The following is an 18689-nucleotide window of genomic DNA, read 5'->3' as shown; positions in this document are numbered from 1 at the left end:
AGCAACTGGCAGAGGGGTCGGGCTCAAAAAGTTACAGTAAATGGGGCTACACCAGGCTGGTGGCCAGTCACCAGTGGGGTTCCCCAGGGCTCAATTTTAGGGCCAGTGCTCTTTCATGTTTTTATAAGTGATCTTGACGCAGGAGTCAAATGTACATTAATAAGTTTGCTGATGATAAGAAATTAGGAGCTGTAGACTCCCTAAAGAGTAAGGAGGCCTTACAGAACAATCTGGACAGAGTGGAGAGCTGGGCAATTACCAACTGTATGAAATTTAACAATACCAAGTGCCAGATTCTCCACCTGGGACAGGGTAATCCTGGTTATACATACAAACTGGGGGACAAGAGGCCAGAGAGCAGCCCTGCAGAAAGAGGTCTGGGAGTCTGGTCGATGGCAAGTTGACTATGAGTTAACAGTGTTACCTGGCAGCCAAAATGGCCAACCACGTCCTGGGGTGCCTCAAGCTCAGCATAGCTAGCCAGTCAATAGAGGTGATTGTCCCACTCTGCAGTGGTGCAGCCCCATCTCGAGTGCTGCGTGCAGTTTTGGGCGCCTCAATATAAGAAGGACATCAAACCATTAGTGTGTGTCCACAGTAGGGTGACCAAGATGGTGAAAGGTCTCAAGGGCAAGACTTATGAGGAGAGGCTGAGGTCACTTGGCTTGTTCAGCTTGAGGAAGAGAAGGCTGAGGGGTGACCTCATGGCTGAGGGGTGACCTCATCGCAGTCTACAACTTCCTCAAGGGGGCCATCAGAGGGGGAGGTGCTGATCTCCTCTCTCAGGTGACCAGCAATAGGACACGAGGAAACGGAATGAAGCTGTGTCAGGGGAAGTTCAGACTGGACATGAGGAAAAGGTTCTTCACGGAGAGGGTGGTCTGTCACTGGAACAGGCTTCCCCCAGGAAGCGGTCACAGCACCAAGCCTGTCAGAGTTCAAGGAGCATCTGGACAACTCTCTTAGTCATGTAGTTTAGTTTTAGGTAGTCCTGCGAGGAGCAGGGAGTTAGACTCGATGATCCTCATAGGTCCCTTTCAACTCGAGCTAGAAATCCTAGGATACAAACAACTAGGAATCTGAATAACCAGACAGCCACTAAATGCCAACATTTACCATTGCAATGATATTTGCAGCTGAAACAGTTACTTTCACAGGTGCAGTAGTATGCTGACTAACATTATCAACACACACAATTACATTAAGAAAAAAAATAGGCAGTAACTCACAAAAAGCAAGGCTTGTAGATGATGCATTTAGACAGAACTCCTCTTACGCTATGCAACCCAAGCTCCTATCTGATCTTTAAGATGCATGCACAACTGCGGCTGACAGAAAGCTATGCCAACAGAAGTTGCATTCAGAAGCAGAATACATCAGTGTTATAATATACCCAAGCTACAAAAACCATAATGTGGTTATATTTGTAATACTCAAAAGTTGAGAAATATAAACACAAACAACAACTGTGTGTGTCGTATTTATTTCATCCTTAGAGAGAATGTGATCTTTTAATTTAAATGAGCAACCTTACTTCTGGAACAGTCTAACATTTTGACTACTTCTTTCAAAGCTTGTCTGTAGAAGCAATTTCATACCTAAAACCTTCTTCACAGTGGACACAGACTCAAGTTACCACACTTGTTACAAGCTCAGAATTGGGGAATTGCCATGCTTGTAAATATTCAAAACTCAACCAGACAAGGTCCTCAGCAACCTAACTTTGACACTGGTATATGAAATAAGTGCAGTCTGGCAGAAGTGACAACAGCAAGTGACAACAAAGCTAGTCTGCTTGTACAATCTTTTGGATAATAGCAGCTTGCTGCTGTGCCTGTGAGTACCGTATGTTTCACAAGCCAAAGACACTAGGCTATCTCATTTGAGAGATGCTTCAGTTGACTATCTCCATGGCCCTTCGTTGGACTCTCTCCAGTATGTCCATGCCTCTCTTGTACTGGGGAGCCCAGAACTGGACACAGTACTCCAGGAGTGGCCTCACCACTGCTGAGTAGAGGGGAACGATCACCTCGACCTATTGGAAACACCAAAATAGCTTAGGAACACCAAAGTTAAAAATTATAGCCAGTTTACAAGGAAGGACGTAAAGAGTCATCAGTGGGAGTCCCACTGGGATGTGTGCTGGAACACATCAGAAATCAAAGCTGACTACAAAAAAGAGCAGAAGGGTCTTAGAATTCCAAATGACTACAGAGCAATCATTGGTGTTGATAAATGAAAAGTGATGCACATGGAGAAAAATAACCACAACTACAAAGTCACAACACTGAGCTGTATATTAGCTCGTTCTCTTCTGAGAGCATAAGTACCTTTCCATAAAATACTGAGAAGTCACAGTTCCCCAATACAGGTGATTTAGAGGCTAGGAATATAACAGGGTTAAAAAGCAATTAGACAAATTCATTAGAGAGTCCATCAAGAGCTGTAAGACATAGCGACACACATATATGCTCCAGGCAAGGAAGCCTTTGAGTGACTGGTTACTGAAAGAACAAACTTTGGGAATTACCAAGGCACAGCTTCACAATATTCTGTACTATGGCAGCAAAAATGGCTTCTGCATTTTTGATGCCAAATCCCTCCTGCCCATTTCTTCCAAATATGGTGGACAGTTCAGGGCCTGCTGAGCTGTTTCTTTAAAAACAATTATTTTAAGGACTGATTTTAAGTGCAGGATCACTTTGGCAATATCATTTATATATTGGCCTCAGAGACTTACCACCACAGCTGCAACGGACTGCAATAACAAAAAGCCAAGAACCACTTAAAACTGGAGAAACCACAACTACTTCTCCAACTTCATCCTGTTCTTAAAAACCTTTGCTAAACAACCACCAAAAGCCACTTCAAGACAAGATAATAATTAAACTAATACTACCTTCCAGAGTGTTTGCTACAAAATTTAAGACCATTCTTCCATCAACTCCCTGTTTTAAGAACCCATAAGCATAAAAAGTTTAGCAAAATGGAAAGCTTAACTAGGTAAGGTACAAGACCAAGTTCTGGAGGAGGTAAGAGGGAGAAAGGAAGGGTGTGAAAAAAAGAAGCATCACTCACACAGCATCACTGTTTACTATTTCTTCTTTAATTTTAACATATTCCAGTTGACTCTCCCGATAAATCTTGAGAGAACTCTGTGGAGAAGGAAAGCACAGTTAAAGTATGTTCTTACTGAGGGCAAAAAAAACAGATGGCAGACACTTTACCTATTCTAATGAAAACACTGCATAGCCAAAAAAGTATATTCAATGAGAAAACAAGCAAGTTGAAGTGTCAGGTGGTTGTTCTTCTTTAAAGGCAAAAGTTACAGCAAACAAACAAATAAATATGTATCTATCTATCTATCTTTTGAGTATGTGCCTCCAACACCTACCTGGATAGTAACTCAAAGGGGAAGTCAAGAGCATAACTATTATACCCCATACATACAATCCTGCTTTTTCTGAAAAAGTGCCATCAGGACATCAGCTACTAATGCTTGCTGAGGGAAGAGGATTTAAAAACCATTCTAACATTGAAGAAAAACTAGGTACAGTGACAAGACAAATGTTAATATCCTACCTTGTACCAGCATGAAAAAAAACCTACAAGAAAGAAGGTGGGGTATTTTTCGCAGAAATAATAGCTAATGTCTAGGAAATACATATATTTAGGCAATTTGAACTGCCAAAACTTTTCTCCTGTAGACTAAATTTCAGCTAAGAGATGGGAGAGAAATTAGGAATAAACTCAAGTAGCTAATAAGGTAAAAGCTTATGTTCAAAATGGTAACAGAAGCAAAATCCTATTCTGCATAGACCCTCTTTGCACCTTTTTAATAGTACAAGTTCTAGAGAGTTCAGTAATCTAATAAGATCAGAACAGAAAACCAAAGGAATGTGAATGTATTTCCTTCCTTCCTAAATAAGGAAATAAAACCCAAATCAAAAATCATAGGAACTACAAAAGCCTGTACTTTTTGCCTACCTGAAACCTGTTGCCATTCAATTAATTTCACCTAAAACCAGAGCTGCCTGTCCCAATGAGTTGGAAACAACAATTAGGCTCATTAAAGCCTGCTTCATTAAGATGAGCATTAAATACATACATTTCCTTCAACAGAGAAAGTGCAAGCTATTTAAACCTTACAAGCACACCTTTTTCTCTTCCAACTCTGCCTTCAAGGAACCCAACTCTTCCTGGCACTTTTCCAGAGGCAGGATTTTCTGTAGCATCTGCTCCACTTGGCAACGAAGAGCAGAGATCTCTCTGAAACAGGAAGTGTAATTAAAAAAAAAAAAGTTGCCAAAACCATGGGTACTTTCAAACTTAATGTTCTAATTCTTCAGGCAAGTGTCTGAGTATTTTGCTTTCCCCTAAGAAAAAACACTGTGAGAGATACCCAAAGGCTTTTAAGAGTCTATGCATTCTCATTTTTCCATCCAACGTTTTACATTCGAAGAATATTCAAGATCTTATTTAAAAACATTAAGCTGACCCTAAAGCTAGATGCAAGCTGATGGCATATGCCACACAGGAGTACTGCCCAGCTGCCTACACTGAAGCGTCAGGTATAAGTGTCTCTACATAGGTAGTGCTGTGAAATAAAAACAGAGTCCAACTGCAGGATTTTTCAGCAAGCAGGATGGAGTCTGTTAAGATTATATGCTGCCTCTTCCTCTATAATCAAAGAGAGTAAGCAAGAGCACACAGCCACAACTCTAAGACGAAATGCTTTACACAAATAGGGCTGCCCCAAATACACTTACATTTAACCACCACCAAAAGATGAGCTATGCATCTCCACTTGGTCACTTTAGACTCCTGTGTAACACAGGGCCAGGAAAGAATTTCACACAGGTAGTGTGGAAGAAGGACTGATTTCTCTCCTCAGCAAGGGTATCTTTGCTAACTATGGCCTAGGAAGCATGGTAAAAGAAAGGACCATATTAAAAGCTCAGCCTAGACCCAGGGCTGTTGCTGTTACATCCATCATCAGACTCCTAAAACCACCCAAGACACAGAGAACACAGCATCTTTAGTAAACAGTTTAAATCAAACTTACCGTTCAGCAAATTGAAGCTGTAATCTCTTGTTAAGGTAGAAATTAAAAACAGTTTATCAAACATCCTAAAGTATATTTCAATACAATCACCACTTGCAAAGAAACATCCAATAAAGACTTCCGCCCAAAAAACATAGGGCTTGCAGAACTAAGTGTTTATTTGAAACATTTCAACATGTTTGAAGCAAATAAGCAGAGCTTCTTCTGTCACATGAAAAAACTCAAGTCATTCTCAGCAACACAGATTTCAAATAGTCCATATTAAGCCATATATTACACACAGCCAGATCTTAAGTGAATAGTTTTAGTTCCAAAGCCCTACTTTCTTCACAAAGCCCATCCAGTCTCTTCCTTTACTAGAGGCATCATCTCTTAACTTAAACCTTAAATAAAAAGACTCAAGCCCTCTTATAAGAAATGTTGATATACAAATTCTGTAAGCACACTAATAGAAAAGTAAAGGATATCAGTGCATTTCTGTTGATATTCTGTCAGCAAACGACTGCAAGAGAAAGAAAAAAGATATTACTAATTTTCTCACCTGATTTTGACAGTCATGTCTTAGGATACCTTTCCTCTTGCTTTATAGATAAATACAGAAAGTGTACAATGGTTTGCATTTTCTGATAGTAGTCAATACAACCCTTCTATTTCATTAAGCCATTCAAACCTCAAATCAGGCTGCTTTAAAATAGAAAAAAAACCCGCGCCAACTGGCAATTACATTAATTTGTAGCCATTAACTATTTGCAGCTTTAAAAAAAACCAAAACCCAAACATTATTTGATATGTTATGTAATATACATATAATCAAAAAATGTATTTATAGTCACAAAATCATATCCTAGTTCCCAAACTTAAAAAGATGTTTTCCTAGCAAAGAACATATAAATGTAAGAAAAAATTGTTCAAAAGACCCAAAAAGGCTTTCATCTTTACACTGTTCTCCTAGCAGCCGTAAGAGCGTAACATTTACTCCGATCCAAGGTGTACAGTGGGCCATGGGATAGCATAAGGAAAACTACTCTCTGCTTTCCTCAAATGTTATGGTTTTGAAGAATAGAGAGAAAAAGGGATAGGAAAGAGAAATACTGTAGCAGTTACTCCAATACAGAGGGGGCTGCATTACTTTCTCTTGTTACAGTTAAGAGTAATCAAGCAAGGCAAGAAAGAAAGGGGCTGAGCTGCAAGTAGTTAAAGGAGAGGTAATTCCTACAAGAAATGTATGCACTGGCGGAGAGAAGAGGGACACAGTTTGGAGATAGGAAAAGGAATCTATGGGCCTAGAGTAAAGGAGCTTTGAAGAAAAGGGTCCCAGTTAAGACAGTAAGGGCTCTCAAATACTTTTTGGAAACTAGAATGCAGGACTGGAATTTAGATTCACCAAAGCCAGACTGACATGTATCTGGGACATGGTACAGGAGAAATAAACCATTACAATTAGGAGACATGGCAAGGCCATTAGGCCATAGCATGGAGGTATACATAACATATCTCAATACGTTATTCCATACAATCATATGTTGATGGTTATCGAGAAGAAGTGGAAGCAATCACAGATGAGAAAGCAAACTATGAGAAGCATTTCAGAACCTTATTGTTCTGACCTATGTTTGGCCTCACTTTTCATATTCTGATATTTAATGCCAACAGCATTTCACACCCTAATGCCCAGACTAAATTCCGTTGAAAAGGTTCATATTTACCTGTGCACAACTTTTAGTTCTCATGCTATATTCTTCAAAACAGAAAAAAATGAAACAATTCTCTTCAAAGAGCTGCCTCCGCTAGTATTCGTAATAACATATAAGCTGTTATAGCTAAACAATATAGCCCTGTTTTACTACAACTACACACCAATGTTTTAGGGCATAAATTAAACAAGTCTTACAGTCTAGATTTAGGACCTATTCATGAAGAAGTTACTTTCATTTCGAAGAGGACTTTGTTTTGTGCATTAACAAACACCTACATTCCACAAAATGTATTTGCTGCATTGCTTTAAGAACTTCAGAGCAATAAAAACCCAAACAAACAGACAAAAAAAGCACTTGTGCAATTGTACTTACTCTCCATCAATCATTTTTTGCTTCAGTGCAATTAATGCGGCTACATATTCGTTTATATTCTGTAAGGAAGAGTCTCAAGTTGGTAAACAAGTTTCACCCCAAAACCCAGTACTGTACACCATAAATAACACCTGAACGGATTGCTAATGTTCTACACAATACAGTAATCTGTCTTCTTTTTTTCAGTTCTCTTAGTGAACAAGTTACTAATTCGACAAAAATACATTCAGGCAAATACGTGTAGAGAATGCAGGCTCCGCAGGAAAGTATGCATGCTTAGACGAGGCCTGACTGCAAAAGCTCTTCAGACTTTGCCTTCGCGGTAGGTTATATACTAAAACCCCCATAACTTCTCTCAAAACCAAATTAAGCTTTGACAGCGTATTACCAAAACCCGGCATCCCGCTCACCTGAGCCGACCGCTCTCCGTACTCCTTCCAAGCCCTCCCGGCAGGGCCCTCCCCTGCTTTAGAGGGGAAACAAACATCGCCCAGAGCGGCAGGCTACGGGACTACACGCTCGCTCGGAAGAAAGGAGCCGGGGGATGACACTCCTCCAGTGCCCCGCACCGAACTCCGGCGGACACCCGCCCGGAGAGCCGCCCGCAGACCCCGCCGGGCACGCCGCGCAGACCCCGGACACCCTCCCGCCCGGCGAAAGCTCGCCGCTGCCGCTCCTTTTACACAGCCCGCTCGCCGCCATCCCCCGCCCCAGCTCCCGCCGCACCGGGAGCGCCGGCGGCGGCGCCCAGCCCTGCCCTTCCCTCCCTCCCGCCCGCCCACCGCGGCCCCGCGTTCGCCTCCCTACAGCCAAAACCCGGCCCCGGGCGGTCCCGCGGCCCCTCGCTACCTGCTGGAGAACACCGCAGTTGGCGCAGGCGGGGCCGGCGGCGGCGGCCGCGGTCCCGGCCGGCGGCGGCGGGGTCTCCCCAGGCATCATGGTGACCGCCGGCCCGGCGGCGCCTCGGCCGCCGCGCCAGCGCCTCAGCAAGGACCCGGCTCGCCTCCGCCTCCTCGGGGCTGTCCGCGGCGCTGCCTGACTAGGAGGCAGCCGGGAAAGGCGGCAGAAGGCGCTCTCGGCGGAGGCCCAGCGCCGAAACGAACGCCTGCTCCCGCACCTCCAGCGCCCTTCTCCGAATACGCTTTATCTTTTATTATCATTATTATTATCTTTTTTTTATGCACCGGCACTTCCGTAGGGCGCCGCCGCGGCCCTGGCGCAGGCGCGGGCGGGGCCAGCTTCTCTCGCCTGGGCGGGACCGCTGCTGGGGCGCGGCCTGTAAGGGGCGGGGCCTGTCAGGGAGGGCGGGGCCTGTCCGGGTGGGCGGGGCCTGTGCGGAGGGTGAATTAATTTTTTATCCCGCTGATGCTGTTGGGCTTTATTTAGCGACCGGTCTTCGCAGCGTTGGGGCTGCTCGCACAACGTGTAGCCCACCTGAAACTTGCTCTGGCGCAGGGTTTATCCAGGCGCTTCAAATTGCTTTTTCACCCTCGTCTTCGTCGTAGCGTGTACGGATTCCTCCGGGGAGTCACTGGTCATCGCCAGGTCTGCAGAGCCACGTGAAATCTTCCTCCTCGCCAACAGCAGCACGTACAGCTGCACGGTTAACTGGACCCTGATGAAGACATTGCCGCCTGTAACTCCTGCATAAGTGCTCTGGTCAAAAAATAGTTCAGGCTTTCTCAATCTTTCTACTTTGAGAGCTCTACGACAACATAATAAAATGCTCATTAGAGCAGGAGTAGAGTTTAAGGGACAGCATCACTGGAATGAATCGCTCCCTCTGGGGTGAGTGAATTTCCCGTGCGAGGTGCCCTTCCCAGGGAATGGAGCTGGGCACCACTCGGTTTAGATCTGAGAGGCTGGGGCCGTGGTTCGGTCAGGTAACAAGGCGATTAATAAAGGGAGAGAGTTAAGAACAGGGTTCTGCAGAGAAACTGTGCTCCATCAGAAAGAAGTGAATAGAGAAGATGTTTTCAGAAGAGTTCAGTGTTTCTTGCGACCGTTCGTGCTTAAGTGAAAACATTACCCTCAAAATTGTGTTTTAACATTGAAGATGCCCAAATTTTCTAGTCGTTTATACATCTTCTATAAAAGCTCATAATTTTCAATGCTTCAGACTCTGAATACATGCAGAAATAGGCAAGCAAACTTATGAAAATTCAGTACTGCCATTTTATTTTTTAAGTTCTCGTTCCTTGACCAGAAGAAAATTTTTTAAAATCCTGTTTTAACACACCCTACAAAACTGGTTATTAAAAGCATCTCCTTAAAAAAAAAAAGATATTTTAAAATTTAAAAAAAGAGTATGAAATAATAATGTAAGCTATATGCTTTTTTTTTTGATTGCACTTAGCTTGATTAGGCCAAGAAGAAGAGAGATGGTAGGGCCTGGAGTTCAAAAGTTCTGCTTCGTTATATCTCAAGTGACGAACATATCAGAATTCAGAGAGGATGCATGGGAATGGGAGGGCACTAGGAAGGGCAGACAAGATCTAAGAGAGGAGGGTTATAAATCTGGAATTTAAAAAGCCCTGTGAGTTCAACGCTAGACTGATACAGGGCTAAGATGTGTGTGCTGTGAGGTCTGAGTCACAGAGACTTTGGTCGCTTTTGTTGATGATAAAACAGAAAATTGGCCACTGTTGATAGCTGTGAATCTCCTCATTGCTGAATGGGGCCATTTAAAAAGAAGGAAATGATGCCTGCAGGGTTATTGTCTTTATTTAGCAGAATTGAAATAGCCAGCAGCATGTAAACATGATTTCTTTGCTGTTGCTCATAGAGACAACAGAAACTGTCCTTCCTGATTCTCATGAACGAAGAACGGAAAAAATCAGATGCTGATGTTCCCAAAGAAGTTCTGCACAAACAAAGCTCAGGTGGGCATTCATAGCACAACAGTGTCGTCCTCTCACCACCAGGAACTGAAGGCAATATTGATGATGGGTGCAATTAGAGAGGCTCTGCAGAGGCAATGCAGATGCCCAGCCATCTTCGCAGCTTGTCAACGTGACAGCACCATGGCCTCTGGCTGTCTCAGCTTTATAGCAGAAAAGGGTATTAACTCTAGTAAGCTTGAAAGAAACTCATATTAATCCAGCACTATAGTTTTATTTCCACATACTCCCCAGAGAGCTCTTGCATAAACAAAGACTTAAAGGACTGGATGATGTTTGAGATGTCATTGGATTTACTGTTGGAAGCAGCCTCCAGTTGGGACAAACTTAAGGCTGATTTTCATCATTAGTTTATTAATTGGAGAAATTATTAGTGACTATCATTGCCATGAATAATACCACTTTTTTTTACATTAGTTAAGAACTCTGAAATTCTATTTCATTAAAAAAATGTGTAAGCGCTGAAAGAAAGCAGTAGAGAAGTACTGCCACTTACATAAAATCAAGACGTGAACTAGCAGAATGAAGCAGCCAGAAATACCTGCTGCTAGCCAGAAATAGCAGTCAGAGATTGGAACATCATATTATGAGCAAATCAAACCCCAAAAATCTGCATGTTGGATTTCAAGCACCTCTGACTCAAAGGTGCTTGACTGATAGGAGGCAGCTGCTTGCGGAGGGAGGCAGTCCTGAAGGGCAAAGGAGTCCGGGAAGGCTGGAGGCTCTTCAAGAAGGAAATCTTCAAGGCGCAGGAGCAGGCCATCCCCATCTGCTGAAAGATGAGCCGGTGAGGAAGAAGACCAGCCTGGCTGAATGGAGAGCTTTGGCTGGAACTCGGGGAAAAAAAGAGAGTTTATGACCTTTGGAAGCAGGGGCAGGCAACAAGTGATAGGGTGAGAGGAAAGAGCCTCAAGTTGTGCCAGGGGAGGTTTAGGTTGGATATTAGGAAAAACTTCTTCACCGAAAGGGTTGTCAAGCACTGGAACAGGCTGCCCAGGGAAGTGGTTGAGTCACCATCCCTGGAGGTGTTTAAAAGATGTGTAGATGTGGCAGTTAGGGACGTGGTTTAGTGTTGGACTTGGTAGTGTTAGGTTAATGGTTGGACTTGATGATCTTAAAGGTCTTTTCCAACCTAAATGATTCTGTGATTCTATTCATTATTGGGCCAGTGGCCTCCAAACTGCTCCTGTCTGGGGTTCTGTGCAAGGAAGTAGAAACTATTTCAATATACTGTGTCGCGCATACCTTTTTCCTAGATAGTTTTAGAGTTTCATCAAAGTGAAGTTAATGAAAGACTCCCGCTTATTTCAGTAGGTATTGGTTCTTGCATGTTACACTTCTGCTTTGTAGTTTTCTGGAAGAATAGCTCAAAAAGTGGAATATTTCAAATAACTAGCATATTTTTAAGCAACAAATTCTGGGTTTTTATAGACTAAGTCAGTTCAAATTCTCTTGGCAAACAGAAAATTTTCCCACAGTAAGGATTCAGTTACATATTATTCCTGGGTTAAATACTTTCATTAGTAGGCAAGGAAGCTCTGATTCTTTAATAAATATTTTTAAGAAAATAGAAAAAAAAATATTCAAAATGTGTTATGTAAGCTGCAAAATTATTTATTTAGTAAGTGTTTTGAAAGATAATTGATTTCATAGTAGGAGTCTTGGTTTTATTTTAGTATTCACAGCCAGTGCTTTGATGCCAATGACAGTGTATTGACTGTGCTAGAAATCTTTTCAGCAATAGCAAGAAAATAAACATTAAAAGTGGATTGATTCAGTCAGTGTTTTGAATTGCAGTTGTTTTGTACTTAGAACTTGGGTTTTGTTTCAGTCCCGTCATAGCTAAGTTACAATAATGCTTATTGTTTACAATTGGCATTCAGCAGATATCTATCGTAGTGTCTCGGGTTTGTTTGGCAAGGTTTTGGTGGTAGGGGGCTGCAGGGGCGGCTTCTGGGAGAAGAGACCAGGAGCTGCCCCCATGTTGGGTAGAGACAAGGCCAGCCGGCTCCAAGACAGACCCGCCACCAGCCAAGGCCGAGCCCAGGGTCATGCCCCTGTGATAACATATTTAAGAAAGGGGGAAAAAATGCTGGGGGACAGGGGTGAGAATATGTGAGAGACACAACCCTGCAGACCCCCAGGTCAGTGCAGAAGGAGGGGAGGAGATGCTCCAGGTGCTGGAGCAGAGATTCCCCTGCAGCCCATGGTGATGAAGACCATGGTGAGGCAGGCTGTCCCCCTGCAGCCCACAGAGGTCCACAGTGGAGCAGATGTCCACCTCCAGCGCGGGGAGGACCCCACACCGGAGCAGGTGGGTGCCCAAAGGAGGCTGTGACCCTGTGGGAAGCCCGCGCTGGAGCAGGCTCCTGGCAGGACCTGTGACCCCACTGGGGACCCACGCTGGAGCAGTCTGTGCCTGAAGGACTGCAGCCTGTGGAAGGGACCCACGCTGGAGCAGTTCGTGAGGGGCTGCAGCCTGTGGGAAGGACCCACGTTGGAGAAGTTCATGGAGGACTGTCTCCCATGGGAGGGATCCCACGCTGGAGCAGGGGAAGAGTGTGAGGAGGAAGGAGCAGCAGAGTCAACGTGTGATGAACTGACCACAACTCCCACTCCCCGTCCCCCTGCACTGCTCAGTGGGAGGAGATAGAGAAGTCGGGAGTGAAGGTGAGCCCAGGAAGAAGGGAGGGGTGGGGGGAAGGTTTTTTAAGATTTATTGTTATTTCTCACTACCCTGCTCTGTTTAACTGGCAATAAGCTAAATTAATTTCCCCAAGTTGAGTCTGTTTTGCCTGTGATGGTAATTGCTGAGTGATCTCCCTGTCCTTTTCTCAACCCATGTCCTGGTTTCAGCTGGGATAGAGTTAACTGTCCTCCTAGTAGCTGGTACAGTGCTATGTTTTGAGTTCAGTATGTGAAGAATGTTGATTCGGCAGGTGAGTTGTTACGCACTCCTTAGCGGATTCTGACTTCCATGGCCACCGTCCTGCTGGAGTCTCATTAAAATCAGTGAGTGGCAACCAGCTTTATTGAGAATAGGATCACTTCTGTCAATGCGCTGGCAGAATTTAGGTACATTTAGGTAAAGCCATCTTGCTTGGCTGCAGCCTTTCTGCTAACACCAAGGCACAGCAGCCATTTTTATAAAGCAAAATTACAAGATGACAAATTTCACCATTCAAGAAACTTTCACCTCTGCCTTTTCTCCCTCCCCCAGTTAGCAAGTTGTAATGGGAATTGATCACAGGTAGGTAGGATCACAATTGTCCCTTCAAAGGGACAATTAGGCAAAGGCTCCACTTTATGTCTTTTATATGAAACTGTTACTGCATAAATATAAAGTCTTTGGAGCATGGACCAGAATATTCCCTTCATGGATAAGTGTCCGAACTATTCGTTCTTCCCTCTGCCCCTCTCCTTCCTGGTCCTGTAAGCTAGGGAATAAAGAGATTTCTCTTCTTGTTATTTACCCAAAGAACCTTACTTTCTTTTTCTGTGAATGGTTTGGCAGGAGAAACGTGACTTCACTGCTTTCCTTCCCAGTCCAGGGTAGCAGCTAGACTAGTGATCAGAATACTGAAAGCAATTTAATCTCAAGGAAAAAAAATAAATCGTACTGACATAATAGCTATAAGATAGTACATGCTAAATTTCTCACACTAGTGTTTGTACTGGTAAAAACTTAAGACTATGACTTAGCCTATGATATTAAGAGAACAAGACTACCTTGTGTCCTTTTTCAATAATTTCAAGATCCATATGAGTTTGTATTTTATCCTGTCTAACTAGAAACATACATAAGAAATAATTGGGAGAAAAATATAAGTTTAAGAGACTGGAAGCGAATCTCTCTCATATGGAGATAAGTATCGATTTTAGTGAACTGCCTCTATGACTGGCGTATTTAAGATCAGAATGCAAAGCAACATTTTAATCTGTATTAAGTTTTATACTAATCCAATATCAAGAGTAGTACCTCAGCTGAAGTCACTGTATCCAGTTAACAGAAAGTTTGCTGAGATCTCATTCCTCTCACTAAACTGTATTTCTCTTTCATCTCCCCCCTTCCTAGATTTATTTCTGCCTGTTTCAAAGCTACTGCAGTGCTCAATTTTCACAAGGTATCTTCACAGCACATCCAAACAGTTCTCAAGTTGCAGGATTTTGCAAAAATATAAGCATTTTTCTCCCTTTTTTCTCCTCTTACCCATTTGGGTTTTTTGGTGAGTTTTCTGTCTGGTTGCTTGGTTGGTTTTGGTTTTTTTACTTGTGGAAAAACTACATTTAGTAGGTTTTTCAAATGGCCATAGAGGCAGTTCCATCACATTGAACTGGCTGCATGAAGTTGTGCTTACAAGTTCTTTCCTCCTTACTCAAGCTCTTGTAAGTAATCAGTCATCCATTTAGACCACTGAACATAAATGTTTTGGAAGCTGATCTTGCGTTAAAAGGGAATGGAAATGAGGGGAAACTTGTGAATTGACAATACACTCTAATGCAGTGTAATCTCTGTTAGTCTTGCCAGAGATGAATTAGCTTTCACACTTATGAAAATACTTCTGAAAACCAAACATTTGCAGTTTCAAATGAATATGTTTGGCTCTAAAAGGCAGAGTGCTAAAAATAGAAATTATATTCCCTGACACGTACCAAAAGTTTCTGTTTCCCCTGTAGCAAGCAACCTGAACTATATGCATTGGCTAAGCAAAAAGGCATTTAATGCAAGTCTGTTTGTCATGTAATATTGTTTACCTCTTTGGTAATGGTTATGAGAATGTTCTGGTTTAAATAAGGAAACAAATAACTAATACATTCACAGTTTCTTCACCCACTCCTTTCTGGAAGCAAATCACAGTTTTCTTCCCTCTTTGGAGGAGATTATTGTGCATACCTTGCACAGATGGAAGCCACAAAATAGCTCCAGTGCTACTAGCTGCTCTGCCAGTTTTCCAGAAAATGTCTTCCAAGAAAATGCTTCAAATACTGAATTTCTCCAGGAAAAATAGTTTTTACCTCCTAGGTACCAATGAATGTTTTTTCAGTATAATTTTTCTTTCATGGGCCATTTCTTTTATGTAGTACTGTACTTGACAATGCAGTGCATGAGAGAGTCATACAAAGAGCAGTTTAAAAGTTCAGTAAAAAAAGGAGGCCTTCAAAAGTGTCATTGACATGAAGCATATGAAAAAATGCCTACACAGATGTGATAATACAAAGGTAAACTGTAGTCTAAGAGTTAAACTCGTCATTGAGCATTCTGTGGTGAAGCCTAGATCAGGTAGATTCGCTGTTGCACTTCAAAAAACCAAACCTTTTTGTCTTTCTGTTTCTTACATGCTCAATAAGGGAAGAAAGAGTATATCATGCATGAGGGTTGCAAGGCTTTCCTCTTAAATGGGCAAAAATTGTTCTGATGGATAGCACAGTAAAATGGTTTTGCTTTTGTTAATGTTGAAAATCCTGCCATTTATTTGGTATTTTCAAGGAAAGGGATACCAGTGCCCCTAGAACTTTTTTTACAAGTTCTTCAATCTGATTTTTTTTTTCTTTTGAAATCCCTGTTTTTCCACCTGTGCAGGTAACAGCAGTAATTTAGTGGCCTAAGTGGTTACCAAGCCATCTGTTTTGCAAGAATCCCAACTCTTTCATGTTGAACTACCAGTTCATAGTGAACAGTCAGTTTATATATTTTCTTGAGGTAGAATTTACATTGCAGTTGGGTTATCATTGCATGTCTTCAACCAATAAAAAAATTAGATGCTTTCCTCAACTGAATTTCAGTCATATTCCTCACCCAACATTTGCTGTGTTCCACTTTCTTTTTCTTTTGCAAACTTGAATTTAAATCTATATCAAGAATGGTTTCAATTAATTTGCATTCAGGGGCCAATAAGAGAACAGTGGTTTTGTTGCCAATTTTGTCTGTTACCTAGCTTTTAATAATATTAATTGTAGAAGTGAAATATTTTTAAAATGGAAGTGGTTGGCGATAGCTTACAACTTTCTGATTTTCATCCAAATGAACACTTCTTCCTGAAGTGCATAGTGGTTGGTGTTCAAAAGGTAGAGTGTTGCTGACAAGCCTGTAGAGAAATGCCCTTTAGTTCACAACAGGGTATTAAGTTCAGGCACAGGACACTCTAGGGAAGGCACGAAATGTAAGAGTCATGTTCAGTGCCAGTATTCCTGGAAAGTGGCAGGATTTGTATCAGTCTCTTATATCCCATTTTGTACTTTTCCCTTCTCAAAGAAGAATATAATTGGTATTTATTTCTCCAGAATTCCTTGTATCTGTTTTTTTTAATACCTTTCTTATATACTTATTATTACTTCCTTAAATACAGTGACTACTCTGAGTGGAAGCCATCCATGTGCAAAATATGTTATCTAGGCTCCCTTGACACTCATTAGAGAGGACAGGCACATTTAGAATACACTTCATCTGACTTGTTTTAGAGGTGTAACATAGAGTAAGATGAATCACACCATAAAAACACTTTTTTCCGTCCATAGATTTATAGGAATCCAGATGACAAGTTCAGATGTAGATACCTACACACGTGGGTACATGAATCCAAATGTAATGTCCCCCTCCCCTTTTTTTTTATATTCTCTGATGTTCCCGTTGACAATAACATCAGGAGTTTCATTTTCAAGTGCTCATTTATTTTCTTGGCATAGAAAATGAGTGAAAACTTTATGTATCAAAAGTATTCCCCCATACCACAGCAACAAAAAAAGCCCTGGTACTAATGTAGATGTTAAAGAATATATCAGTTTTAAACTACATACCCAGATTAAGAGGAACAAGCTAAAATTATGTTCTATAACTAAATCAGTCCTGCACATATATTTCCTAGCTCCACATTTTTCTCAGTTTATGTGTTATATTCCTTCTGTTTCGGTACCGGACAGAATCTGTGCCTTCTCAGGGAAGAGAAGATTCTAGGGACTGCAGTATGTGGCAGGCAGAAAGGAGTGAGAGCAAGCCTAGGCTGAATGAAGGAATATTTTCTAGGAACCAGGGAAGACAAAAGTAAGAAGCTTGAAGTTCATAGAAAATAAATCTGAAAGCAACAAACCCATCTTCAAGGATGTAGTGCATGGGGAAAGCACCATTTATAAATCTTTTTATCTGTGTTATGTGAAGTTACATGTTCTAGTTGATACTGCAATAAAATCTGACTTTCTTGAATTTAAAAAGTCTGTTGGCCTTTTTTGAGGAGCTCACTACTGGGAAATAATCTAAGCATAACCACCACAAAATGTTGGCACTTAAGACGTTCTGTTTCATCACCGGATGCAGTTAGTATTATTGAAAATACTGGAAAAGCATCAATCTGATAAGATTATTCAGAAGTGGGCTCAGGACCCGTGATGCTTTGTTGAGAGTTTTGTGGCTCAACAGTAACATCCAGCCTAGACCATATGTGACCGCAGCATTAACAAAAAATGACAGCAGGCTTTAGATGCGTCTGAATTCTTACTGATTAGTTTTCCTTCTTGTCTGTTTTCACTGGCTGTAGAAATGAAATAGTGTGAATCATTTGGGCTGTAACGGTGGCATTCTAGGCACAGACTCATTAAGTTGTGTCAGCGCTGTCAATTTGGTGCAGCAAGTGTTTTGTTCTTCATTCCCTGGTCAGCTGATCCTCTGTACTAAATACAGACTTATGTGCTCCAGGGCTCTCGTCAGGTAAGTGGAAGAACCAGCTCATTTTAAGAGGAAACCATGGCACATTTGAGGTTTGCTCAGTGTCATTCTCACAGCAGACAGCGTGAGCATGTGATATGTGAAGTTAGCTCTCTCCGTTCTGGAGGTCCCACTCATATTTTCCCCGCAGACTTCTTGCACGCAGAAGGTGAAGAATGCCTTCCTCTTTTGCCTTGGCTATTTGCCGTTGGCTATACTGTGAAGTCGCATTACCTGTGAGTCACAAACCGTCCGCCTCAAAATTTTGATCCCTTGCATTTCTGTGGTTTCAGCTACTCTTTGCTCATGCCTCTGTACCCCTCGCTTGGGCAGTCACGACGTCGGGCTGCGGCAGGGTGGCACAGATCACCAGCAGCCGCCTCGCAGCACTGCGATCCCCTCAGCTTCTTAAAAGGTTTTCTCCATGATGCAGCCCTTTAATACAATACTTAGATTGTATCCTAGGCCTCCACTACCAAGTAGGTTTCCAGTTCGAAGCAAAAAAATTTTGCAACCACCTCATAAAAATGGAGATGGAAAAAAGAAAATCTCATGAAGGTACAGTCATAATGTAAGAGGCAAAATCATATATACAAAAGCTATGATTTCCATACAACTTCTGAGGTGCATGATACTGGATTGCCATGTCAGAAACTCTGTGAGGGTTTCTGGTTTGACAGGGTGTGTGGGTAGCAGATATTCAGCATAAAAGACACCAGACAAGTGATAAACTAAACACCTAGATACACAAACACTAACGAGCAGGAGATTACAAGAGACAAAGACCAGAACTCTCGGTTCACAAGTTGATGGGCCTTTGAAGGCACCACTCAGGCATAACCTTGAACAGACACAAACAGAACTTTGTAACTGATGAGAAGGAGGGAAATAAGATTCTCATGGAAAATTTATTTATGCGATATTTGAGAGGGCTTGTGAGAGTGTGTGAAAATTAGTAT

The 18689-nt window shown here is 42.2% G+C and overlaps 1 protein-coding gene across 5 annotated transcripts in view; it reads right to left on the bottom strand.

Annotated features, from left to right (window-relative positions):
* The window catches only part of ICE1 (interactor of little elongation complex ELL subunit 1), a 35410-nt gene extending 27299 nt beyond the window's left edge, over positions 1-8111 (bottom strand). For all 5 annotated transcript variants that reach the window (XR_011329227.1, XR_011329226.1, XM_069809294.1 and 2 more), the window contains exons 1-6: positions 7984-8111; positions 7135-7193; positions 5533-5567; positions 5066-5084; positions 4158-4269; positions 3079-3155 (exon numbers count right to left, since the gene is read on the bottom strand). Coding sequence is in view for 3 of the 5 variants with exons in the window: in XM_069809294.1 (XP_069665395.1) it covers positions 3079-3155; positions 4158-4269; positions 5066-5084; positions 5533-5567; positions 7135-7193; positions 7984-8073 (392 nt within the window). In the remaining 2 variants the exon portion in view is untranslated. The remainder of the gene's footprint in view (positions 1-3078; positions 3156-4157; positions 4270-5065; positions 5085-5532; positions 5568-7134; positions 7194-7983) is intronic.
* Positions 8112-18689: the final 10578 nt, after the last annotated feature.

Source organism: Haliaeetus albicilla, chromosome 21, assembly GCF_947461875.1.
Source record: "Haliaeetus albicilla chromosome 21, bHalAlb1.1, whole genome shotgun sequence".
Lineage (NCBI taxonomy): Eukaryota > Metazoa > Chordata > Aves > Accipitriformes > Accipitridae > Haliaeetus > Haliaeetus albicilla.
This window is presented reverse-complemented; position numbering and strand designations above follow the sequence as displayed.